Source organism: Cetorhinus maximus, chromosome 7 (assembly GCF_964194155.1).
Source record: "Cetorhinus maximus chromosome 7, sCetMax3.hap1.1, whole genome shotgun sequence".
Lineage (NCBI taxonomy): Eukaryota > Metazoa > Chordata > Chondrichthyes > Lamniformes > Cetorhinidae > Cetorhinus > Cetorhinus maximus.
This window is the reverse complement of record NC_135885.1, coordinates 108,750,309-108,773,093: the sequence shown is the minus strand read 5'-3', so window position 1 is coordinate 108,773,093 and position 22,785 is coordinate 108,750,309. Positions and strand designations below refer to the sequence as shown.

At 43.9% G+C, this 22,785-nt stretch overlaps 1 protein-coding gene across 1 annotated transcript; it reads right to left on the bottom strand.

The window, feature by feature from the left end:
* Window positions 1–11,304: 11,304 nt before the first annotated feature.
* On the bottom strand, window positions 11,305–12,408 carry gja5b (gap junction protein, alpha 5b). Its single transcript, XM_078546109.1, has one exon. The coding sequence runs from the start codon at window positions 12,406–12,408 to the stop codon at window positions 11,305–11,307; it is 1,104 nt and encodes a 367-aa protein (XP_078402235.1).
* Between the last annotated feature and the right edge of the window lie 10,377 nt (window positions 12,409–22,785).

Sequence of the window (22,785 nt, the reverse complement as noted above, 5' to 3'; positions counted from 1 at the left end):
TTCGAAACATCAATGTGTGGTAAATTGTCCAAAATGGAACAATAGGATTTTCAAGGCATCACATGATGGGAAAGGTCAGGAAGAGGAAGATGATGATATTAGTTAGTTTGAGGGAATTGTACTGGTTGCAAGAAGCTTCAGTCCGGTAATGAAAGTACTCGTTGTGTCTTCATTTAATTGCACTGTGTTGAACAGTGGTTGCACATCCACAGTGTGTGGGATGAATTGGTCAATATGGTGTTTAGATTCACTCAGTAGTAAGGATCGAATTAAGGTCAAGGAACAGGAAAGTTCTATTTGCTTCTGGTTTGGGGATGACATCACTTTAAAATCATTGAATAGAGTGATGATTCCATGCAGAATAGCTGGAGCAAGCCACTAATTCAGAGCAGATGTAATATCTAGTGAGATATCCTAGCTACTGGGCAGGCCATCCATGAAAAGATACAAATAAAACTAGACATGGAAAATGATAAAGCAATTGTCTTTGAAAGTCTGTAGTTTTTCAGTTTACCCAATCAGGATATTATTGCATTCCTTTAACTAAACATGCCATCTCTAATCGCAATGTTAAAGAAATGTTAATGCAATAAGGTTATAGGATTTTGAGAGTAAAGAAAGGAAATGGTCTTTAAGATACAACGACTATTTGCTCATCCCTCTTGGCACAGATTAAAAATCTTACTAAAGTATACAAGAGTAGTTGATGATGAGTAAACAAAACTTATTGAAGAGATTAGTGAAAACTGTAATGTATACAAAGTGTACCAGAGGATGCCGTCACAACCTATTCTAAGTCTCCCATTAGAACAAGACTTTAATGGAGTAGTAGCTATGGATTTAAACAAGATGGAAATGTTTTCATTTTAGTCTTCATAGACATGGCAACAAGATTCAGTGTGTTGGCAGAGATATATGGTAAAGACAAAACAGTGGTTATGGATAAAACCATGGAAAACTGGATAGGGAATGGACTGGAGGCACCAGCTGAATTCCTAACAATGGGGGAGTTTGCCAATGACTAACTTAGAGATGTGCAAGAATATGAACAATATAGTGATGAACACTGCAGCTGAAAGTCCCTTCAGTAATGGACTTCCATGAAAGAAATCACACGGTGACAGGTGAGATGTTCCGTTAGATCTTACTTGACCAACCAAATTGTAAGCTAACATCTTCCCTGACGTAAACAAAATTACCTGGAAAAACTCAGCAGGTCTGGCAGCATCGGCGGAGAAGAAAAGAGTTCATGTTTTGAGTCCTCATGACCCTTCAGCACAACTGAGTATAGTTAGGAGAGGGGTGAAATATCAGCTGGTTTAAGGTGGGGGGGGAGGGGGTGGAGGGAGAGAAGTTGAGGGGGGGGTTGGTTGTAGGGACAAGCGAGCAGTGATAGGAGCAGATAATCAAAAGATGTCACAGACAAAAGGAACAAAGAGATGTTGAAGGTGGTGATAGTATCTAAGAAAATGTGCTAATTAAGAATGGATGGCAGGGCACTCAAGGTACAGCTCTAGTGGGGTGGGGTGGTAAGACTGACAAGGTATTAGTTGTAGATTTAAAAATAATGGAAATAGGTGGGAAAAGAAAAATCTATATAAATTATTGGAAAAAACAAAAGGGAGGGGGAAGAAACGGGCTGGGGATGGGGGGAGGGAGTTTAAGATCTAAAGTTGTTGAATTCAATATTCAGCCCGGAAGGCTGTAAAGTGCCTAGTCGGAAGATGAGGTGCTGTTCCTCCAGTTTGCATTGGCCTTCACTGGAACAATGCAGCAAGCCAACGACAGACATGTGGGCAAGAGAGCAGGGTGGAGTGTTAAAATGGCAAGCGACAGGGAGGTTTGGGTCTTTCTTGCGGACAGACCGCAGGTATTCTGCCCAGTTTGCGTTTGGTCTCTCCAATGAAGAGGAGACCGCACTGGGAGCAATGAATGCAGTAGACTAAGTTAGGGGAAATGCAAGTGAAATGCTGCTTCACTTGAAAGGAGTGTTTGGGCCCTTGGACGGTGAGGAGAGAGGAAGTGAAGGGGCAGGTGTTGCATCTTCTGCGTGGGCATGGGGAGGTGCCATAGGTGGGGGTTGAGGAGTAGGGGGTGATGGAAGTGTGGACCAGGGTGTCCCAGAGGGAATGATCCCTACGGAATGCCGCCAGGGGGGGTGAAGGGAAGATGTGTTTGGTGGTGACATCATGCTGGAGTTGGCGGAAATGGTGGAGGATGATCCTTTGAATGCGGAGGCTGGTGGGGTGATAAGTGAGGACAAGGGGGACCCTATCATGTTTCTGGGAGGGAGGAGAAGGCGTGAGGGCGGATGCGCGGGAGATGGGCCGGACACGGTTGAGGGCCCTGTCAACAACCGTGGGTGGAAAACCTCGGTTAAGGAAGAAGGAGGACATGTCAGAGGAACTGTTTTTGAAGGTAGCGTCATCACTAGAGCTGTACCTTGAGTGTCCTGCCAGCCATCCATTCTTAATTAGCACATTTTCTTAGATAATATCACCACCTTCAACACCTCTTTGATCCTTTTGTCTGACATCTTTTGATTATCTGCTCCTATCACTGCTTGCTTGTCCCTACAACCACCCCCCCCTTCTCAACTTCTCTCCCCCTCCCCCCCGCCCCCCTGCCCCCCCACCCCTCTCCTAACTATACTCAGTTGTGCTGGAGGGTCATGAGGACTCGAAACGTCCACTCTTTCCTTCTCCACCGATGCTGCCAGACCTGCTGAGTTTTTCCAGGTAATTTTGTTTTTGTTTTGGATTTCCAGCATCCGCAGTAGTTTTTTGTTTTTATCTTCCCTAACGTGGGCAGTCCATGCGAAGAATTCACATCAAATGGTTAGGGGCTATAGTCCTTATCAGTTAGTCTATGGGAGAAATCCAAAAATACCTTTTATGATATGTGATCACCCCACAGTGTGGAAGGGTCTCCAATTAGTTCCACCTTTTCTGTGTGCCTGAATGTCCTACATGCAGAGAGAAGGGCATTTATCAAAGCGGAAGTGTCAGAAAAAATTTGGTGACTTTTATGGCATTGCATAAGATTGTCAGAAATATACTATAAAAGAGAGGGTCACAAAAAGTGGAAAGGTCTAGGCAAAGTGATAGGTTGTGATGGGAAGACATCCCATTCTCCAACATGGTTGTCAAACTTTTTTATATTCGTTCATGGGATGTGGGTTTCACTGGCTAGGCCAGCATTTATTGCCCGTCCCTAATTGCCCTTGTTCAAAGAGCATTTAAGAACCAACCACACATTGCTGTGGGTCTGAAGTTACATATTGGCCAGACCAGGTAAGGACAGCAGATTCTCTTCCCTACAGGACATTAGCAAACCAGATGGCTTTTTATGGCAATTGACAATGGTTTCATGACCAAATTTTTATTGAATTCAAATTTCACCATCTGCTGTGGTGGGATTCAAACCCAGGTCCCCAGGGCATTATCCTGGGTCTCTGGATTACCAGTCCATTGACAATACCATTATGCCACCACCTCCTATTAGGGTACATTCATCTAGGTTAATTAGTATTGATTATAAACTTACAGACTCATAGCAATTAGTTGAAGGTGATGAGGCACCCTGTGCCTCACATATTTGACAGTTATGAAGGGCAGGGTATGGTAGATAAGAGGCTGGATGATGACAGACAAACTAACACTAATGCAGAGGAGATTTACCAGGATGTTGCCTAGGCTGGAGAGTTATAGTTATGAGAAGAGATTGGATAGACTGGGGTTATTTTCCTTAGAGCAGAGGAGATTGAGGGGGACATGATTGAGGTGTATAAAATTATGAGGGGCATAGATAGGGTAGACAGGAAGGAACTTTTCCCCTTGGTGGAGGCATCAATAACCAGGCGGCATAGATTTAGGGTAAGGGGTAGGAGGTTTAGAGAGGATGTGAGGAAGCATTTTTTCACCCAGTAGGTGGTGGGAATCTGGAACTCACTGCCTGAAAGGGTGGTAGAGGCAGAAATCCTCAGAACATTTAAGAAGTATTTGGAGGTGTACTTGCGATGCCAAGGCATACAAGATAGCCATAGCGGGCCTAGTGCTGAAAAATGGGATTAGAATAGTTAGGTACTTGTTTGACCGGTGCAGACTCGATGGGTTGAAGGGCCTTTTTCTGTGCTGTAGACCTCTTTGACTCTATGACTCTATAATGCACAGGATAGGGCTATTTCTCCCAAGGGAAACTGCTGAAAGTTGGTACTTGAATAACGTATACACCAGAAGGGTGCAGTGAATGGAGAGGCACGATCATTCTGGGGAGAGCAGGGAAAGCCACCAGCAAATTCAAACATTGGCTAAATGCTCAAGATGATGGATAAGAGGTAAGCTCTATTGACCAGCAAAATGAGGTGAAAATGTGGAAAGCTAGAAATGCAGTGCGAGTTCCCATAGTGGATCTGGAAGTGACTCTAGCCCTTAGAAACATTCATATACTGTACCAGAAACTCTGATCATGGAAGGGAGAGGCCATGTAGCAGTAGTCTTGAAAGAGATAAGAGAGCAAGTGGAGGCCATAGTCTGACTAGAACAAAGGCTATAGAACAATCGAAGGGTGCCACTAGAATTAGAAGCCCTTATGATCAGGAAGTTTTGATGCCCACAAACAAGATAAATCAAGAAGCAAAACAGAAATAATTGAATAGTTTGAAAGAAGTTGGTGATAACTATGAAGTGCCAGATAGGTGGACAACCAGCCTTATCACATAGGTGCAATGCATGGAAAAAGTACTTCCTGGTGGGACATTTAAGTCTAAAATGAGACTAGTGGTTTGATATTTCGAAGACAGACTGGTGATCAAGATGTTAGAGTGGACTCCCCACGGCAGTAAAAGTGATCTGGAAGATTTTCTTGGCTCTCTTGGCCACTTATTCTTGAGAATGTTCGATATAAAAGCTGCATTTTTGCAGTGTGAGAAACTTCCAAGAGAAGTGTTTTTCAAAATACTTAAAGAAATTAGCAATTTAGAAGGTAAGTTGTGGATATTAAATAAATGTGTTTATGGATTGAATGATGCATTGAGGGTATGATATTTCTTGGTTAGGCCTGTCTTGCTGAAAGTAGGTGGCATTCAGCTGAAAGCATACCCAGCAATTTTCCACAGGTGTCACAAAGAGAACTTGCAGGCATCTTTATGATGCATGTTGCTGACTTTCTTGGAGGATGTTCTGAGGAATTTGAACAATTTGTTATAGATAACATGAAAGGGGAATTTAAGATTGACAGTCAGGCCTCAGGGGCCTTTAAATACATAGGGTTAGACCAGGTTGGGAGTAACTGTGAATCAACAATCATATCTAGAAAGTATTAATCATATCCTGGTAAATAAGGCCAGGTCCTCACAAAAAGATGATCTTGTATCCAACAGTTAAGAAGCTTGATTCAACAGTTAAACTGGCTATGCACTCAGATAAGACCTGAGTGTAGTTATGACATATTGAAGTTGGTACTTCGATGAAACGTGCTACAGCTGAGGAAAGTTTAAGAACAAATAAAACATTAAATAAGTTAAATTTGGAAAAATGTGCACTCAAGCCTTGGGTGATCTGAAAGTTATGAAGTTAGTCCTTTTTAGTGATGCTTCCCATGCCAATCTTCCAGATGGATATTCAAGTACAGCAGGGTTTATCATATTCTTGGTGGGGAAAAATTGAAGTGTCCCATGGTTTGGGGAGATAATAAAAAAGGATGGTGAAAATTAACTTAGCTGCAGAAACAATGGCACTAGTTTAAGCAATAGATATGGGATTGTACTTATCTAACATTCTGAAGGAAATCCTATACAAGGGGCATTCGAGAAATATTTGCCCATTGAATGTTATGTGGATAACCATTCTCTTTGGGATAATGTTCATTTGACAAAGAATGTCACTGAGAAAATGTTGACAATTAACCTTGTTAGTATATAGGAAATGTTGGAGAGAAGAGATGACTAAACTAAAATGGGTCAATGCAACTCACCAATCATCAGACTGTTTTACAATGAGGAATGCTTGCTACAAGAAATTGGTTGAGTATCATGTATTATGATGAGTTATAAGAAATATGGAAAAACAAGCTTTTTTCTTTGATTGTTTTGTAATTATTTAAGCACATTCTAAAGTTTTTGTTTAGAAGAAAGAGGAATCTGTTAATGGTTGGCTGATTATGTTGTTAAAGCTTCAATGGGGATGGGTATTGTTTGATTAAGGAATTTGACCTCATTTAAAGAGAGTCAGCACCACCGCAAAGTGTCTAATTAGGTTAATAGATCCTTGACTTTGGAAGTTGCTTCCAAAGCGTAGTGTGTCAGGGCTTAGCCATGTCAGGCCAGTTATATTCCATTTGCATGCAGCCTTTCCTCGACCTCCTGTGGAGGACTTTGTCGGGATTGGTATGGAGGTTGATTTCTCGGTTTACACTGATGACATGCTCTCCTGTTCACGGATCTAGCTGACCTGTGTAGGATGCGCAAGTGCCAACAAAACTGCTCCACATCATCCTCCGCCAGGATCAACCGTGGAAATGTTCCAGACTCCTCGTTGGTCAGCATTAGGTGGACTCCCTGCTGAAGGAGCTCAGGCCTTTTCGCTGGAGCTCCACCCACCTCCTTAACTTGGGAGTCTATCTTAGCCCTGCTGAAGAAACATGGCTGGGGAACTGGCAATAGTGGGAGGCCAAAGTCACCTCTGGCCTAGTGCACTGGACAGTACTGCTCTGAGTGTTACCCTACAGGGGTTGAGTGCAGGACATAAACCAACTGATGGCTGCTATGTTGTGGTGTCAGTTGGTCACTTTGATCTCTTCCCTGGAGTTTGTCACTAAGATACAGAAGACTTCTTTTGGGACAAAAGGATGCACTGGGGTATGGAGTCTCCAACTTAGAGAGAGTGGTCAGGCGCTGGTGTGTCTTCGCACCCAGGTGGCAAGTTTCCATCTTCTCCTTTATGTCGTGCCTCCTACCCAATGGTGTACATTAGTGACGTATTTCTTCCAGCAGGTGCACGGCCTCATTTATAACCTGCAGTTCATGTTTAGAGACCTGGGAAGTCTCCATGCGCCTTTGTGGTTGTTGCCTGTCTTCTACCAGGAACTGATCAAAGACTGGAACATGGCTGCCTCATGCCGGAGTTCTCTCCCGTCAGGAATAGTGGCTATCATCCGAGAGCCGTTGCTCAGGAATCCGCACCTCCACCAGGGCTGGATGATGCCACAAGATCTTGTGCATCATGTGTCAGTTAATGTCCAGCCCACGGCCAATGCCATCCACAGCCTCAAAAGCATGGTGTGTCTTCCTGACTGCACTCGAGATGTCAAGGCGGCTCAAGTGTGTGGTGGACTCCTGTCTGAACTGACCCCTGTTCGGATGGAATTTCACATTGGCCCCGTGTCCCTAAACCTCCCTCTGGAAACTCAGCCTCACAATTTGAGCCATGTGGAAATTCCCTCCATGCCTTTTCGATCTACACAGAGGGGTTTCCAGTATGGGCAGCTGCTGCACACCCTTCACATACTCGCTCTTGTCAATCATCCGGACACACTGTGACATTCTGTCCTGCCATCTGGAGGTGGCAGGGGCCTACAGTGGTGGTCTCTCTATGTGGGAGTCCTCCCTTTACCTTCAGGAATTTGGCATGGAGGGTGTTGCATACAGCAGTCCCATGCAGCCATAGCTTCGGATGGTTCACGGACTCCCAGACCGCCTGTATTTTCAGCGGCTTCAAGGAGCCTGTGTTCCCTATGTACACAGATTATGTGAGGTTGCAGCCTCTTTTCAATTATTTGAAGGGTCTGCTCCTCAAACTTTGGTTGCACTGAAGCTCCACACTCCTGACCTTTGGCCACCTGATGTGGAGGGGGGCAGGCAGAGTGGAAGATCTCTCTGTTAGCCTGCTCCTAGGCCTGGCCAAGGTGGCCATTAATAGGGCAAAAGCAAAACACTGCAGATGCTGGAGATATGAAATAAAAACAGTAAATGCTGGAAAACCTCAGCAGGTCTGGCAGCATTTGTGTAAAGAGAAACAGATTTAACCTTTCAAGTCCGTATGACTCTTCTTCAGAGCTAAAGAGAGGTAGAAATGTGATGGATATTATACTGTTTCAGAGGGGGTGGAGCAGGTGAAGCAAAATAAAAGGTCAGGGATAGATGGGAGCTCAGGAGAGATTGACAATCAGCCCAAATGTCTGCCCCTCTTCTGGGGCTACATTTGTGCTCTGGTGTCCCTGGAGAGGGAACATGCAGTGTCTGCCAGTACGCTTGAGACCTTCCACGACCAGTGGGCACAGCAGGGGCTGGAGTGCATCAGCAGCCCCAAAACACCATTTTAATTTGATTTGTGACATTTCCTTTAAAAGTTTTGTCTTTTTGTTACAGTTGCCCCTTTAAGGGTCTGTCAATTTAGTTAATTTATTTGTTAATTAATCTATTTTATTTTATTGGTACTCAAAAGAGTACCTAATTGAGCAGTGTGTCTAATTGAGGTTAATGAGTCCTTGATGGCATCCTTTCACTTTGGGATATTAGTGTGTCACGGCTGCTACATGTACGGCCAGTTATATTCCAGTTTTATGCAGCCTTTCCTGGACCTCCTGCTGAGGAGATTGTCTGGATTGTTCCGCGTGTGGAGGTTGACCTCTTGGCTTATGCTGATGATGCGCACTCCACATTCACGGATCTGGCTGATATTTGGAGGATGCGCAAGTGCCAGCAAATCTACTCCACAGTATCCTCCACGAGGATAATCTGGGGGAATGTTCCAGAATGCTTGTTGGTCATGGCAGATAGACTCCCTGCTGAAGGAGCTCAGGCCGTTTTGCTGGTGTTCCACCCGACTCCTTAACTTGGGAGTCTATCTTAGCTCTGCTGAGGGAGCATGGCTGGGCAACTGGCAATAGTGGGAGGCCAAAGTCACCACTGGACTAGGGCACTGGACAGTACTGCTCTGAGTGCTATCCCACAGGGATTGAGTGCTCATCATAAACCAACTGATGGCTGCTATTTTGTGGTGTCAGTTGGTCACTTTGATCTCTTCCCCGGAGTTTGTCACTAAGAGACAGAAGAAGCTCACTGACTTCTTTTGGGACAAAAGGACACACTGGGTCGTTACTGAGATACGGAGTCTCCCACTTAGGAAGGGAAGTCAGACACTGCAGTGCCTTCACACCTAGGTGGTCACCTACTGCCTTCAGATCCTGCAGCAGCACCTTTACATCATTGGCATGGAGAGTGTTGCATGCAGCAGTCCCATGTAATAGAATAATAAGATGGTTCACAGGCTCCCAGGCCGTATTTTCTGCAGCTTTGAGGAGTGCATATTCCACTTGTACATAGGCTGTGTGAGGTTGCAACCCCTTTTAGCTTATTTTAGCTCCTCAACCTTTGGTTGCATTTCAGCCTCAAGCTTCTGATCTTTGGCGGAGGTGGGGAGAGCGGTCAGATCAGAGGACCTCCTTGTTAGTCTGCTCCTGGCCCAGGCCAAAGTGACCATAAATAGGTCCAGGCAGCGGGAGTTGAAGGGGTTGTTCGACCAGACTGACTGCCTCTCTTTCGCGCTTACATCCGTGCCCGAGTATACTTGGACAGGGGGAACGCGGTGCCATTGGTATGCTTGAGGCCCTCCACGACTGGTGAGCCCTGGGAAGGTCATTTTAATTTAATGTTAATAAGTTTCCTTTTAACATTTTCTTTTGTTACAGTGCCCCTTTAAGGGGCTTTTAATTAGTTAGTTGATTTGTTTAATTAGTTATTTGTTTTGCTCAAAAGAGCATAAAGAGAGTCAGCTGAAACAGTGGAGGAGTTGTTAGTAGGCAGAGTTATTTAACGCTACAAGGTGTCAGCTGTGGCTCAGTTCATAGCACCCTCACCTTTGAATCAGAGGGTTGTGGGTTCATGTCCCACTCCTGGAAACCAAGAACTGTGATTGTACTCAAAAGAGTTGCAATCTGTGACTGTTGATAACTCGAAAGAGTATCCTGTGAATAATCCGACTATCAAGGAAAAGACCTGTGTATTGTTTTGTGCTTCACCCCCCCACCCCCCTTCCCCCCTCCCCATTTGGCTTGGATTCATTTAACATTAACTAATCAGAGATTCCTGATTTACATTATTTTCTACCGTATTGTGTATGCTATGCTATCTTTAGATCAACATTAATCATTTAAAATAAATTGCTGACAACTGCCTAAATATGGCACACACGAGATACGTTGTTACAGCATGTTTAGCATGTTTAACGTGTAGTGCACCAGGCAGAAAATATATTCCTACACTCTTTTATTTATTTCAAACCGACATTCATCACTGTGGGCTTTGCCCCTTCGCCTTATTAATTTAGTGCAATGTGGGCCTTGTCCCATCACCACATAGATACCTTGCACTGTGGGCCTAGTTCCTTCAGCATGCAGATGTCCCGCCCCATGGACCTTGCTCCTTGAGCTTGTTGATATGCTGCATTGTAGGATTTGGCCTTTTCCCCTGTTGATATCTTGCACTATTGGCTTTGTCCCTTCACCTTATTGATTCCTGGCCATTTGGGATATGACCCTTCAACTAGGCTTCTCAACTTTAAAAAAGGTGTACTTATAATACAAGCATACAGATCCAAATGTTTATATTTTGTGTGTTTACCAAGTCACTAATGAGTACAAATTTAAAAAAAACTAATAAAGTCTTCCTCCATCTGCAGTCAAAATGAATAGGACGGCAGAACGTTTACTTTTCTTTACAATAAAACAGTTTGGGTTGTGCCATTTAACATAGAAAGTAATTGACTACAACAGAATATAATATTAGCAGCAATTAAGAATGTCATAATTTCACCTCCACAGCCTGGATAGTAATCTAGAAGAACTGATCATGTGGTCTAAATGCAGCTTGATTTTAATGTCATTAAAAGCCATGCAATGACAATTGTCTGGTTTCTACAGTGAGCAGGCAATGAAGGTGAAAATAAGCCCATGATGGGCAGGCATTAATGAGAAGAATAGCTGCACTTCTTTCTAATCAGAGCAATTTGAAACTCAAGAGATGTTTATCTCACCAATAAAACAACTTAATTTAGAGCTTGACCATAGTTAATAAAACCTTACATGAGACAAGGTTGGTTGTGTTAACTATTAATCCAGTGTAAGATGACTTTGAGAACATTCGGAGGAGTTGCTTAAAAGGGGTAACTTTGTAAAGTGCCATTCCTGTCACACAGCCTTTCAAGTTGGAAGAATGAGTCACAGAATTGCTCTTATTTAATTTGCAGCCCTCTCTTCAAATCCTATCTTACTAGACTCCTCAAGGAGACCCTTGCCTCAAAGCAACAGCTATACTGTCAGGTCATCTGACTTTGCCTTGCTACTTGATTGACTACGTTTGCTTCGGCAGTGCTTATTTTTACACAAACTTTCGTTTCTCCTTATTTCTACAGCTGATGTATTTGGAGCTTCACAATCTTGTGTATGATTCAATTGAAGAAATAGTCCATTTTGTATATCATTGTTCTTTTCTGTTGCAAAATTGTCACAGTTTTGTTGACTGGCTAGCTTGTTACTGAAAAGATTACATTGATCACTGTGGGGCATCACACGCTGATTGAAAGCAGGACTCGAGCCAGAGGGTGAAGATCGCTTCAGCTTATTGTGATAAAATGTTAATTCAGGATCCTTCTGGAACTGGGCAGATTCAGAACTAGATTGTAAGTGATAATTCTTGCTTAATCCTTCCTTGAATTTCTTCCATCCCAGATGATGCAATTCAATCAGATTAAGTAAAAGGGAAAGCCCTGCTACTGAAAACATAAATATTATGAAGACATTTTTCTCAGTCGGCCTGGATAAGTAGCAATTGACAGAGTTAGGACAAGGCCAATGTTGGCAATGGTACATTGGTTTCAGGAAAATTCCATAGATTAGATATTGACCAACTATAAAAGCCACTTCAATTATTGTCCGAATTACTATACTGCACACATATGTACACAACAAGGCTCCTTTTAGTTTGCCAGTTGCACCACCTTTTGATAGCACTTTGGTCTTATCATCCACATATTCTTTATCTTGGAAGAGGGGTTCTCCATTTTTGTTGGTGCAGCTATTTTCTTCTTTAAGATTTTGCTTCTCTTCCACATGCATAGTGTGCAGGGCATGGCCCATATAGATGAGAGAGGGTGTTGAAACAAATATGATCTGAAGTACCCAATATCTGATGTGGGAGATGGGAAAAGCCTTATCGTAGCATACATTTTCACAACCAGGCTGTTTTGTGTCACAATGAAAGTCAGACTGCTCATCAGTCCAGGAAGACTCTGCTGCTGTCCCCAAAATGAGGATCCGGAAGATGAAGAGGACAGTCAGCCACACCTTGCCAACCATCGTGGAATGCTCCCGTACCTGCTCCAGAACATTGCCCAAAAAGCTCCAGTCCGCCATCACTCCATAAACCTATGTGCCAATGCCTGCAAAAGAAAAATAACAGCAACATGATTAACATATGTCAGTTCCAGCCTAGAGTATTGAAATCCCCCCGACTCCCACAGGACTGCCCCCACTCACCTGACCTCACCACTGGATTCCTCCTGATCACCCAACCCCCCCACCGATAGACCCCCACTGACTGATCCCTCCCCCACTGACCACCCTCTCCGACCACCCAAATCCCCTGACCAAGCCCCGGACTGAGCTCCCCCGATAAACCCCACTTCACTGACCGCCTGTCCCAAACCCCTTCCCAACCACCCGAACCCCACCGACCAACCTAGACCCCACTGACCACCCGACCGCCACCCCCTGACAACTCAACCCCCCCTCCCCCGCAACTAACACCCTCAGCTGACTGCCTGATACCCTGACCTACTGTTAGGGGGAAATTAAAAATGCTAAAAGAGAATGCAGTAAGAATTTACTGAAAAACCCTTAAAATCTCCAGGCAGACGTGGCTGCTAAACATATTAAGAGTTGACGATTACCAGATGAACATTGCACAGCCTTGAGAGTCAGACTGGAGACACAAGAAAGGACATAAATTAGATTAAGTGCACTCCCCTCTCATTTGGGAAGGAGCAGATGGTTTTAGATATGGGAAGACATACAATAGACAAAAAGGGGACTTTGATGAAACACAAACAGTCTTGAGTTGTGAGAACCAAGGTCTTTGCGTACGTGTTTTAATTTTGATTGGATAATATAATTATGTATACAACTTTTAGAATAATTGGTTAGCAAAATCACATTTTTATGTACTCAATAGGATAGACTTAGCATGGGATCGGTATGTCGGTTACCGATTGGATGTATTCAAATGTACTCAAATGTATTATGATAAGAAAAAGTACAAAAGTAAGGAAATGTAATCAATCTGGGAGCTGGGTCTTCATTCTTAGGAATTATTGTGGCTCCCTTGCATTGGCTTGAATAAAACCGGTTAAAGGAAGCCTGAGTCTCTGTGGTCGCTGTGTGATCAGGGATTGTAACTTCTCCTCTTCAACGGGCCTATGTGGTAGTTGCAGGATTGGAGGGAGTACCTTCTTCACCAACCCCCCCAATAACCACCTGACCCCCCATCCCCCCACTGACCAACTGAGCCCCCCATAAGACTGGCTCCCCCCCACTGACCATCTGACTGCCCCCCCGCTCAACCGAGTGGCCGATTCCCCACCCTTGACCACCCGACTCCCCACCATCCCCCGATCCTGCTCACTTAACTTATGAAGCTACCTTCTTCATGGTTTCTGAAAGTGGCTGAACCTTTAAACTTGCCTGTTTTATGGCAGCTTGTGCCAAAAAAAAAAGGGGGAGGGTGTTCCTTACCTCCGATTCTGCAACCCTTGACTGAAGGCCTTAGGAGTGCATTGCCCCATGCAGTTCTCACCCAGCCTGAGTCTGAACGCCGGGCGAGAAAGGATTGACTGGATTTCAGGTAGGAGATTAGAAGCAGAGTGGCAATCCAACTCTGATTGCTACCCCACGGAATCTCAGGCCCATTGTCACCTTTTGCTCTGTTGCTCTGTCATCTCCAGATAAGTGAGCCTATTCCTGTACATACAGTGCTTGGGTATTTCCTGGTCCTTTTTCTACTCATTCGTACTGCCTGAAGAGGTTGTGCTTCCTTGTGCCTGGGGACTCTGCCTCATACTACACAAGGGTAATTGCCACTGGACTTCAATCACTTCCAGGTGTGCAGGATCTGCACACATTTACTGGCAGACTCCTCCTTGGATGGAAGATTGGTGCAGGCTCTCCGGAAGGACTAATGCCTGGTTGGTGACGAATTGCTGGCCAGCCCTTGAATGCTCAGGGACATCTCCTCTTCCTCCTTCCCCTCCCTGGTACAGCTTTGGTAACTCACCCAGCACTTTTTCATTTGAAGTACTGGAAGACAATGCTTACTTGTAGTGTGGAGAGAACTTTCCCAAAGTAGTAAGGGCCTCTCACTGTGTTCATAACCTGAGCAACATGACTTGGTTCACACACTCTTCTGAAATCCATATACCTCGATGAAAAACCAATGGATCTAGCAATCGCATTTCAGGTAGGCTTTTAGAATGACGTTCCCATCATCGCTTTGCATAAACATCAGGTCTCAACTCGTCATGTTTCCCACAATGGACAAAATGGCATTTGGCATGAATTGGTCCAGAATTTTAAAATTGCAACCCCCCCCCCGCCTTTATTTTTGCCCACCCAACACAGGTTTCATCTGGAAATTAAGGAAGTTATATTAAGCCTGCATCAAACCTTAGATCACACGCAGTTCTGGTCACCATATTATCAAAATGACATAAGTAGCGGTTCCCAAACTATGGATCGTGACCACCAACGGGGTCTCAGAAATAGCATTTGGGATTACAATCACCTCCTCCTGCAAGGCAGCAGTGACGACTGTGGAGAGGAGGCTCTGGTGGGACAGCCCTGGACCTATTGGATTGATGCCATCAAACAGCAAAGGAACGAATGGTGAGCCCAAAGTGCCATTTTACCTGAGGAAACGCTTCTAGCATTGAGCGCCATGTAGACCTGGGAGTCTGTGTGTCAATTTAGCGCAGGCAGGGGCTGGCAAAGGTAACTCAGTCACTGACTGAGTGTGAGGAAAACTGGGAGATCATGCAACCGAGTTGGGAGGGTACAGGCTCCTCTACCAGATTGGCGACTCTGCTTCGTAGGCACCGGCAACTTGGCCAAAAGGGGCACGACCATGGCGGTTGGTGGTGGAAGAGTGGTTGATTATTGTGTGAGGGCTGAGGGGGACTAATTTCAGTGTGTGTGGGGAGGATGTTGTGGGAGAGGGGATGATTTACTGTATGTGCAGGGCTGGGGGATGGGCTTAGGGTATATGGCATGTGTGGGGAGGGGGTTGTGGAAGTGGGTATGTTTACTGTGTGTAGGGGGAGGGGGGGCTAATTTCAGTGTGTGTGGGGAGGATGTTGTGGGAGAGGGGATGATTACTGTGTATGGGGTGGGAAGAGGGCAGAGAGCAGAGGAGAGCTCTTTCAAATAGTAAAAGATCTTTATAAAGTGGATACAGAGTGAATGTTTCCTCTTGTGGGGAAGTACATAACTAGAGACCATCAATATCAGATAGTCACCAAGAAATCCAGCAGGGAATTCAGAAGAAACTGCTTCATAAAAGAGTGGTAAGAAAGTGGAACTTACTACAACAGGGAGTAGTTGCAACCAACAGTATAGATAAATTTAAGGGCAAGCTAAATAAACAGAAGAGAGAGAAGGGAATAAATGATAACAATGGTAAATTTAGATGAGGAAAGTTGGAAGGAAGCTTCAGTGGCGCATAAACACTGCTATGAACTGATTGGGCCAGATGGCCTATTCTATGCCACATACCCTAAGTAAAACCCAAATGTTGTAAGGGCAGCTGAGTTGTGCTATTAGTAATAGAATTGATCTGCAGGCACTTCTTGGGTGGAAACTTTAAGTTTATTTACACCATACTCAGCAATAACTGCACGTGTGCTTCCAACTCCAGCTCTATCTCTACACTGTCTGCTGATGTAGCCCATGCCACTCTCCTTTTGGTTACTACAGATCATGTGATCCTTCCTAACAAGCATTATTCTTAAAGGTACATTACACCAAATAAAACCATAATTACTACGTTCCTCCCCCTTTAACTCGGCTGTACATATACTTACAAGTACATATTTTGCAAGACAACAAAGTATTTACAGTGGGTCAGGAATTTACAAGTTCAGTCTTTCAGGTGGTTTCTTGGTACTTGTGGAACATTGCATCTCCACAACTTCAGATTCTTTGTCAGGAACCTCCTTTTCTGGAGTTGATGGAACATTAGGTTCTTTGGTGGGCACTTGCAGTTCTGTATCATCAACTCTTACAGGAACATCAGACATGTCAGTCCTGGGTTGAGTATCCTCAACAGGAAACGCAGACCTGGTCATGATCGCTAGTAGAACCATATCTTGGTGATTCATCTCTCTCCTCCTTAAATGGTCCACGTGCTTACAAATGATCTGGCCTTTCACCTCAATGTGGTAAGATAGAGGTCCAGCCATAATACTTATTTCACTCGGTAAACGCTTTGGTCCTTCCCTGAAGTTTTTCACCTACACCAGCTCTCCCACGGTAAATTTCCTCTCGCGACTGTGCCAGTCATGTCTAGTTTTCTGGCTTCCCTGACTTCTTTCTGCCTTCCTCTCTAAACTTGGCATTATTAGGCTGAGATGGTGTTTCAACAATAACTCTGCAGGTGTGGCACCTGTTGTTGTGTCAAGGGCCATCCCGTAATGAAATAGAAAGTGTGTTAGCTTGGTTGCCAAGGAGTCACCAGTTAGCTTTCTCATTCCTGCCTTGAACATTTGAACTTCCCTTTTGGCCAGTCCATTTGAGATACGGTGCAGTTTTTACATGCTTGATAGTGTTGAGGCTGATGAACGTTGAAACTCAGCATTCGTAAATGCCGTGCTGTTATCAGAAACAACTACTTCTGGTAGTCCATGAATGGCAAAACTCTGACAATTTCTCAATTGTGACTTCACCTCATATATGGCCAACCATTTTGAATAGGCATCGACAATGAGCAGAAACATTATTCCCAGGAAAGGTCCAACGTAGTCAATGTGTAGCCGTCTAACTGGCCACTTCCATGTGTGTAATGGAGCTGCTACTGGCAACTTTTGCGGTTGCAGACATTGCACACAATTCTTTGCCATACTCTCTATTTCGCCATCCATCACAGGCCACCATAAATAGCTGTGTGCTATGGTCGTCATTCAGGAAATTCTTGGATGGGAACTATGTAGTTCAATTAAAAGTGGCTCCCTTCCCTTTGGAGGAACTATCACTCGTGCACCCCACAATATGATGCCATCCTGGCTGGTCTTCTGTTGAAGTATGATTTCATTTCATCAGACACAGACTCCTGTGACCAGCCATGTAGCACTTGTTCTCGTGTTTGAGATAGGACTAGGTCCCGACTTGTCCAGTCTCTGATCTGTTGAGCACATACTGGTGAGGAATCTAAAAAATTTAACAGTGAAACAAGTTCTTGTGGAACTGGGACAGGCTCATCATTTTCTTGTAAAGTCAAATGACTAAGCACATCAGTGTTTGTGATTGGATTGCCATCGTTGTATTCTTGCTGAGGCTAGCCTTTTCCTCACTAAACAACCCTAGCAATGGTTTGTGGTCTGAAACAATTGTAAAATGATGGCCGTGTACGTACTGGTGAAATTTCTTGACATCAAAGATGATGGGCAAACCTTCTTTTTCTATCTGTGAGCATCCCTTTTCCGCTGTTGTGAGCGTCCTTGATATGTATCCTATTGGCCGTTCCATGCCATTGTCCACCCAATGAGATAGCGCTGCTCCCATTCCGTAGTGTGATGAGTCACATGTCAGCACCAATTCTTTCATCTGGTGATAATGCACTAATAGATTGGACGAGTATAACAATTGTTTCACCTTTATGAAAGCTTCTTTCTGGGGCACCTTCCAAGGCCAGCGTTGGTTCTCTTTGAGTAGAGAATGAAGTGGGCCAGTACTGTAGACAAATTGGGTAAGAACCACCCATAATAATTGATCATTGCTAGGAATGATTTGAGCTCTGAGGCGTTCTTTGGTGCAGGTGCCTCTCTTATGGCTCTCACTTCCTCCTCAACTAGGTGGAGACCCTGTGAATCTACCCAGTGACCCAAATAGATTACCTCCCTCACTTGGAACATGCAATTTTCTTTTTTTAGATGCAATCCAGCTTGCAAGAAGCGTTTTAAGACTTCTTCGAAGTTTGCCAAATGTTCTTTTTCAGTGAACCCTGTCACAAATACATCGTCTAAATAGACTACAACCTGGGGCAGTCCCTGCAGTAAGCTTTCCACTGTTCTCTGAAAGATGGCACAAGTTAAGGAGACACTGGGAGGCATTTGTGTGTATTGGTACAACCCTTTGTGGATATTAATGGTGATAAATTATCCAATTATCCTATTCTAGTTGTTGATAAACACAACTCATGTCAAGCTTCATGTATGATGTCCCTCCTGCCAGCTTGGCATACAGGTCTTCGAATGGGGTGCCTATCCAGCTTGGCCACTTTATTAACAGTCAGGTTGTAGCCTCCACAAATTCAGACTCTTTGGTCAGGTTTAAGGACGTGGACTATGGGTGCTGCCCATTCTGAGAACTGAACAGGTTGTTTAACACCCAATTTCTCTAGCCTGTTCAGCTCAGTGTTGACTTTTTCTCACAGGGCATATGGCACTGCTCTTGCCTTCATGAAGCGAAGGGTTGCCACATAAATCTTGGCCTGCAGGCCCTGGATTTTCCTCAGTTCGTCTTTGAAGATGGTGGCGTTCTTTCTAAGTAGCTCTGGTAGCCCACTTGCTCTCAACTGGAAAATTTCAGACCATTCTAACTTAATCTCCTTTAACTAATTTCATCCCAGGAGGCTTGGCCCTTCACCTGCTACCACAATCACGGGTAGCTCTGTCGATTGGCTTCTAAAATGGACAGTTACTCTGCTTGTGCCTTTTACTTGAATGTCTTCACCCATATATGTTTTTAGCTTGGTAGCTGTTTGTTGTAAGCTTAATTGATGTTCACCATTATTCAAATATCTGAAGGTATGTTCCCCAATTTACTGTGGTGGAAGTTCCCATGTCCATTTCCTTTTTAACAGGTTTGTCATTTACTGTCACTGTGACAAATATTGGTTCTGTCTTTCCAACTTTCAGATTAAACAATGAGTAAATGTCTGAATTTGTTGTTTCAGGCTCTCCTATATTTTAAATTTCATTGGGTTTCTTCTTTTGTTTACAAGTCTGCTTGAATCTTTCCTTGCATGTCCTCATTATATGTCCATTTCTGTGACAATAGTGTCATTCAATTTTTTTAAACTGCCAATTGCTAAAAGGCTGATTGTTTCCACTTCTATTAAAACTATTCTCCGATCTCGCTGCAAAGTTATTTTTCTTTATTCTTTGGCTAGTAGGGGCTGTTTCCCGCTTCTCAGAAGAGTCTCGCTTTTCCGCGCCACTTTCACTTGGGGTTTCCCACCCAATCTGGGGGATGGCACCATTTTGCACACCCTGTATTGCTTTTGAATCTCTTGCTGCACTTTCCATGGCCAGCATTATCTCTAGCGCCCTTTTGAAATCAAGATTCATTTCAGACAATAGTCTTTTCTGAATAGTGTCCTCCTTCACACCACACTAAACAATCTTTGAGCATGTTGATAGAGTCGTGCCGAACTCACATTGTTCCGCTAGCTGCTTCAAATTTGCCACGTAGCATGCAATTGTCTCACCCAGGACTCTATTTTGCAAATTAAACCTGAACCTCTGCATCATGACTAAGGGCTTGAGTTGAAAGTGAGCCTTCACGAGGTCCACCAATTCGTTAAAATTCTTTGAATCTGGGGCACTGGCTGCCATCGAACTTCGAATCAAACTATCGATTTTGCTCCCACAAGTACACAAGAGGATCGCTCGCTTTTTCTCTTCCCCCATAATTTCATTAGCTTGAAAAAAGAATGTGAGGTGCTCTATGTATTGAGACCAATCATCTGTGGTTGGTTCAAAAGGATCAATTCTCCCAAATTGCAGCATTTCGAGAGAGGATAACTTATTCAGTTCTAACAGAGTTGCTGCTTACAATCACTGGGCAAGATACAGTGCCAATTTCTTTTTAACTTGATTTCTTCTATTCAATCCTGTTCTATCCTTGTTGCCAGTTTGTTGTAAGGGCGGGTGAGTTGTGCTATTAGTAATAGAATTGATCTGCAGGCACTTCTTGGGTGGAAGCATTAAGTTTATTTACAACATACTCAGCAACTACACAACAAGTGTGTTTTCCATTTCAACTCTAACTCTATCTCTACACTGTCTGCTGAGGTAGCCTGCGCTACTCTCCTATTGGTTACTATAAATCATGTGATCTTTCCTAACAAACATTATTCTTAAAAGGTACATTACACAGCAAATAAAACCATAATTACTACAACAAGGCCAGAATATTACGCTCATTGGGCGGATGTAAAATGATGTGTGATGATGTCAGGCGACTGTCCCAACGTCATCGCATACGAGCGCAATATTTCAGTTGGTGGGTGCACGCAGGATTTGGCAGGATGCCCGCCGACAATTAGCAGGCCTTTTAAAGCCATTAAAGTGCCAATTAAATGCAATTTTTCGCTGCCCATCCAACCTTGGTGGGCAGGCAAAAAGGCCAGGTGGCCGTTGCAATTTTTATGAAACCTCATTCACGGGTGGGATGAGGTTTCCAACAGCAATTATAAAAAAATTCTAATATTTCATTAATAACATGTCCCTGCTGATGTGACAGAGTTACATCAGCAGGTATATGATTTTTACCATTTTATAATTCTTTATTTTTTATATCTTCAGCTCCCTGAGGTAGCTCTGTGCATCAGGGAGCTTTTCCTGTGCGCACCTACGAACATGCGTGGAAGTTCACGCTCACCCTCCTCCTGCTTTGAGTGCTGCCATGTGCGTTTCATGCTGGGGGGGCCTTACTCGGCCCAAGAGCATGAAATCGTGTTAAGGCCCCGATTGCAGGTGGCGGTTGGCTTCCAGATATGGGCAAAACCCTGTCCCAAGACTGAATCTTGTCCAGGTCTTGCTTGTGGGCACAGGCCGCTTTATTGTTTTTTTTAAGCCTCATGACTTTTCTTTAATAGAACTTGTGTGGTTTTCTTTTGGCGGCAATAAGAAATCATCAACCTACGCACTTTCCATTTCAGTACATAATATTCATCAAATGCTTCATTATACTTTGACTTGATGAATCAATACAGTGCAGTATCTATCTCTCTAACTCTGAGGATTTCCAGTTCTGACACCAGCTCTTTTACATCCTCTGCAGATTCTATTCCTTTTTTTTAAAGGGAAGAAATGATTTCTGCAGTAGTCTCCCTGTAGAAGTCAAGGTCACCACCTGAAGGCTGCTGCCACAGAGACAATTGGTCCTTTGTCCTTGTGTGATCTGCCTCTGAAAACCCGAATGGCAGCTGCAGCTAACCAGCAACATACCGATGAGACTCAAAGCCCAAATTCCGGAAAGCCTCTCGCAGCTGCAGCCCAAAAATGGGCCAAACCAGATTTTCGCCTCAGCCAGCTTCAATTTATTAATTGATGGAAAAAGAAACAGTGAATTACATTAACGGCAACATTCTGAATCCTTCCCTCACAGGAGTCACCAAACCCCAAACAAATTGCTCAACATGAAATAAAACTGGACCAAAATTAACCAAAGCAGACCTGATTTATATTAGCACACAGTGAAGAGTCAGAATTTGAGGAGTTGCCAGTGGAACTGAACATTGTGCAATCATCAGTAAACATTTCCGCTTCTGATCTTATGATGGACAGAAGGTCATTGGTGAAACAGATTAGACTTATTGCACTGCTCTGAGAATGACCTAAAGTGATGCCCTGGGGCTGAGATAATTGGCCTCCAATTACCATAACTTTGACCTAATTAGGACTCTAGCTAGTGGAGACTTTTCCCTCAATTCTCATTGACTTCAATTTTATTAGGGTTCCTTCAAGTCACACATGGTCAAGTGATGCTTTGATGTCAAGAGCAGTTACTCCGACCTTACCACTCGAATTTAGCTATTTTGTTAATGTTTGAACCAAGGCTGTACTGATGTCTGGAGCCAAGTGCTCCTGGCAGAATCCATCAAAATATTAATAGGTAAGTTATTGGTGAGTGAGTGCTACTTGACAGAATTGTTGATGTCACCTCCCATCACCTTGCTAATGATTGAGAGTAGAGTGATAAAATGGTAATTGGCTGGATTGGATTTGTGCTGCTTATTGTGGATTGCCCTTTCACTTTGTCCAGTAGATTCCAGTATTGTAGCCATACAGAATCAGCTTGGTTAGAGCCGCAGCTAAAAATTGGATAAGGCCTGTTAGCTTTGTTACTTTGTTAACTTGATGCTGCCTGTTTATCTCAATGATTGTGCATTGCAACCCGGTGTTAAATGTGAGGCAGAACGTCAGCAGACTCAGCAGGGGGTACAGGTTCATGTGAGGCACTAATGAAAGCTAACCTCCATTTCTTAAAATCAGCCAGTATCTCTTAAAAGGGGGGTCATTCTGCTGTAGCAGGGGGTGAAAGTGGCTGTGAAAGACTGTCTTAATAGTGAGAAAATGGAACACCAGGCCTGTGAATTGGCTTCCATGTTCCTCACTGGAGTTCTTTGTGCAGAAAGTGAAAGGGAAGAGAGAGACTGTTAGGGGGAAATTAAAAATGCTAAAAGAGAATACAGTAAGAATTTACTGAAAAACCCCTAAAATCTCCAAGCAGACATGGCTG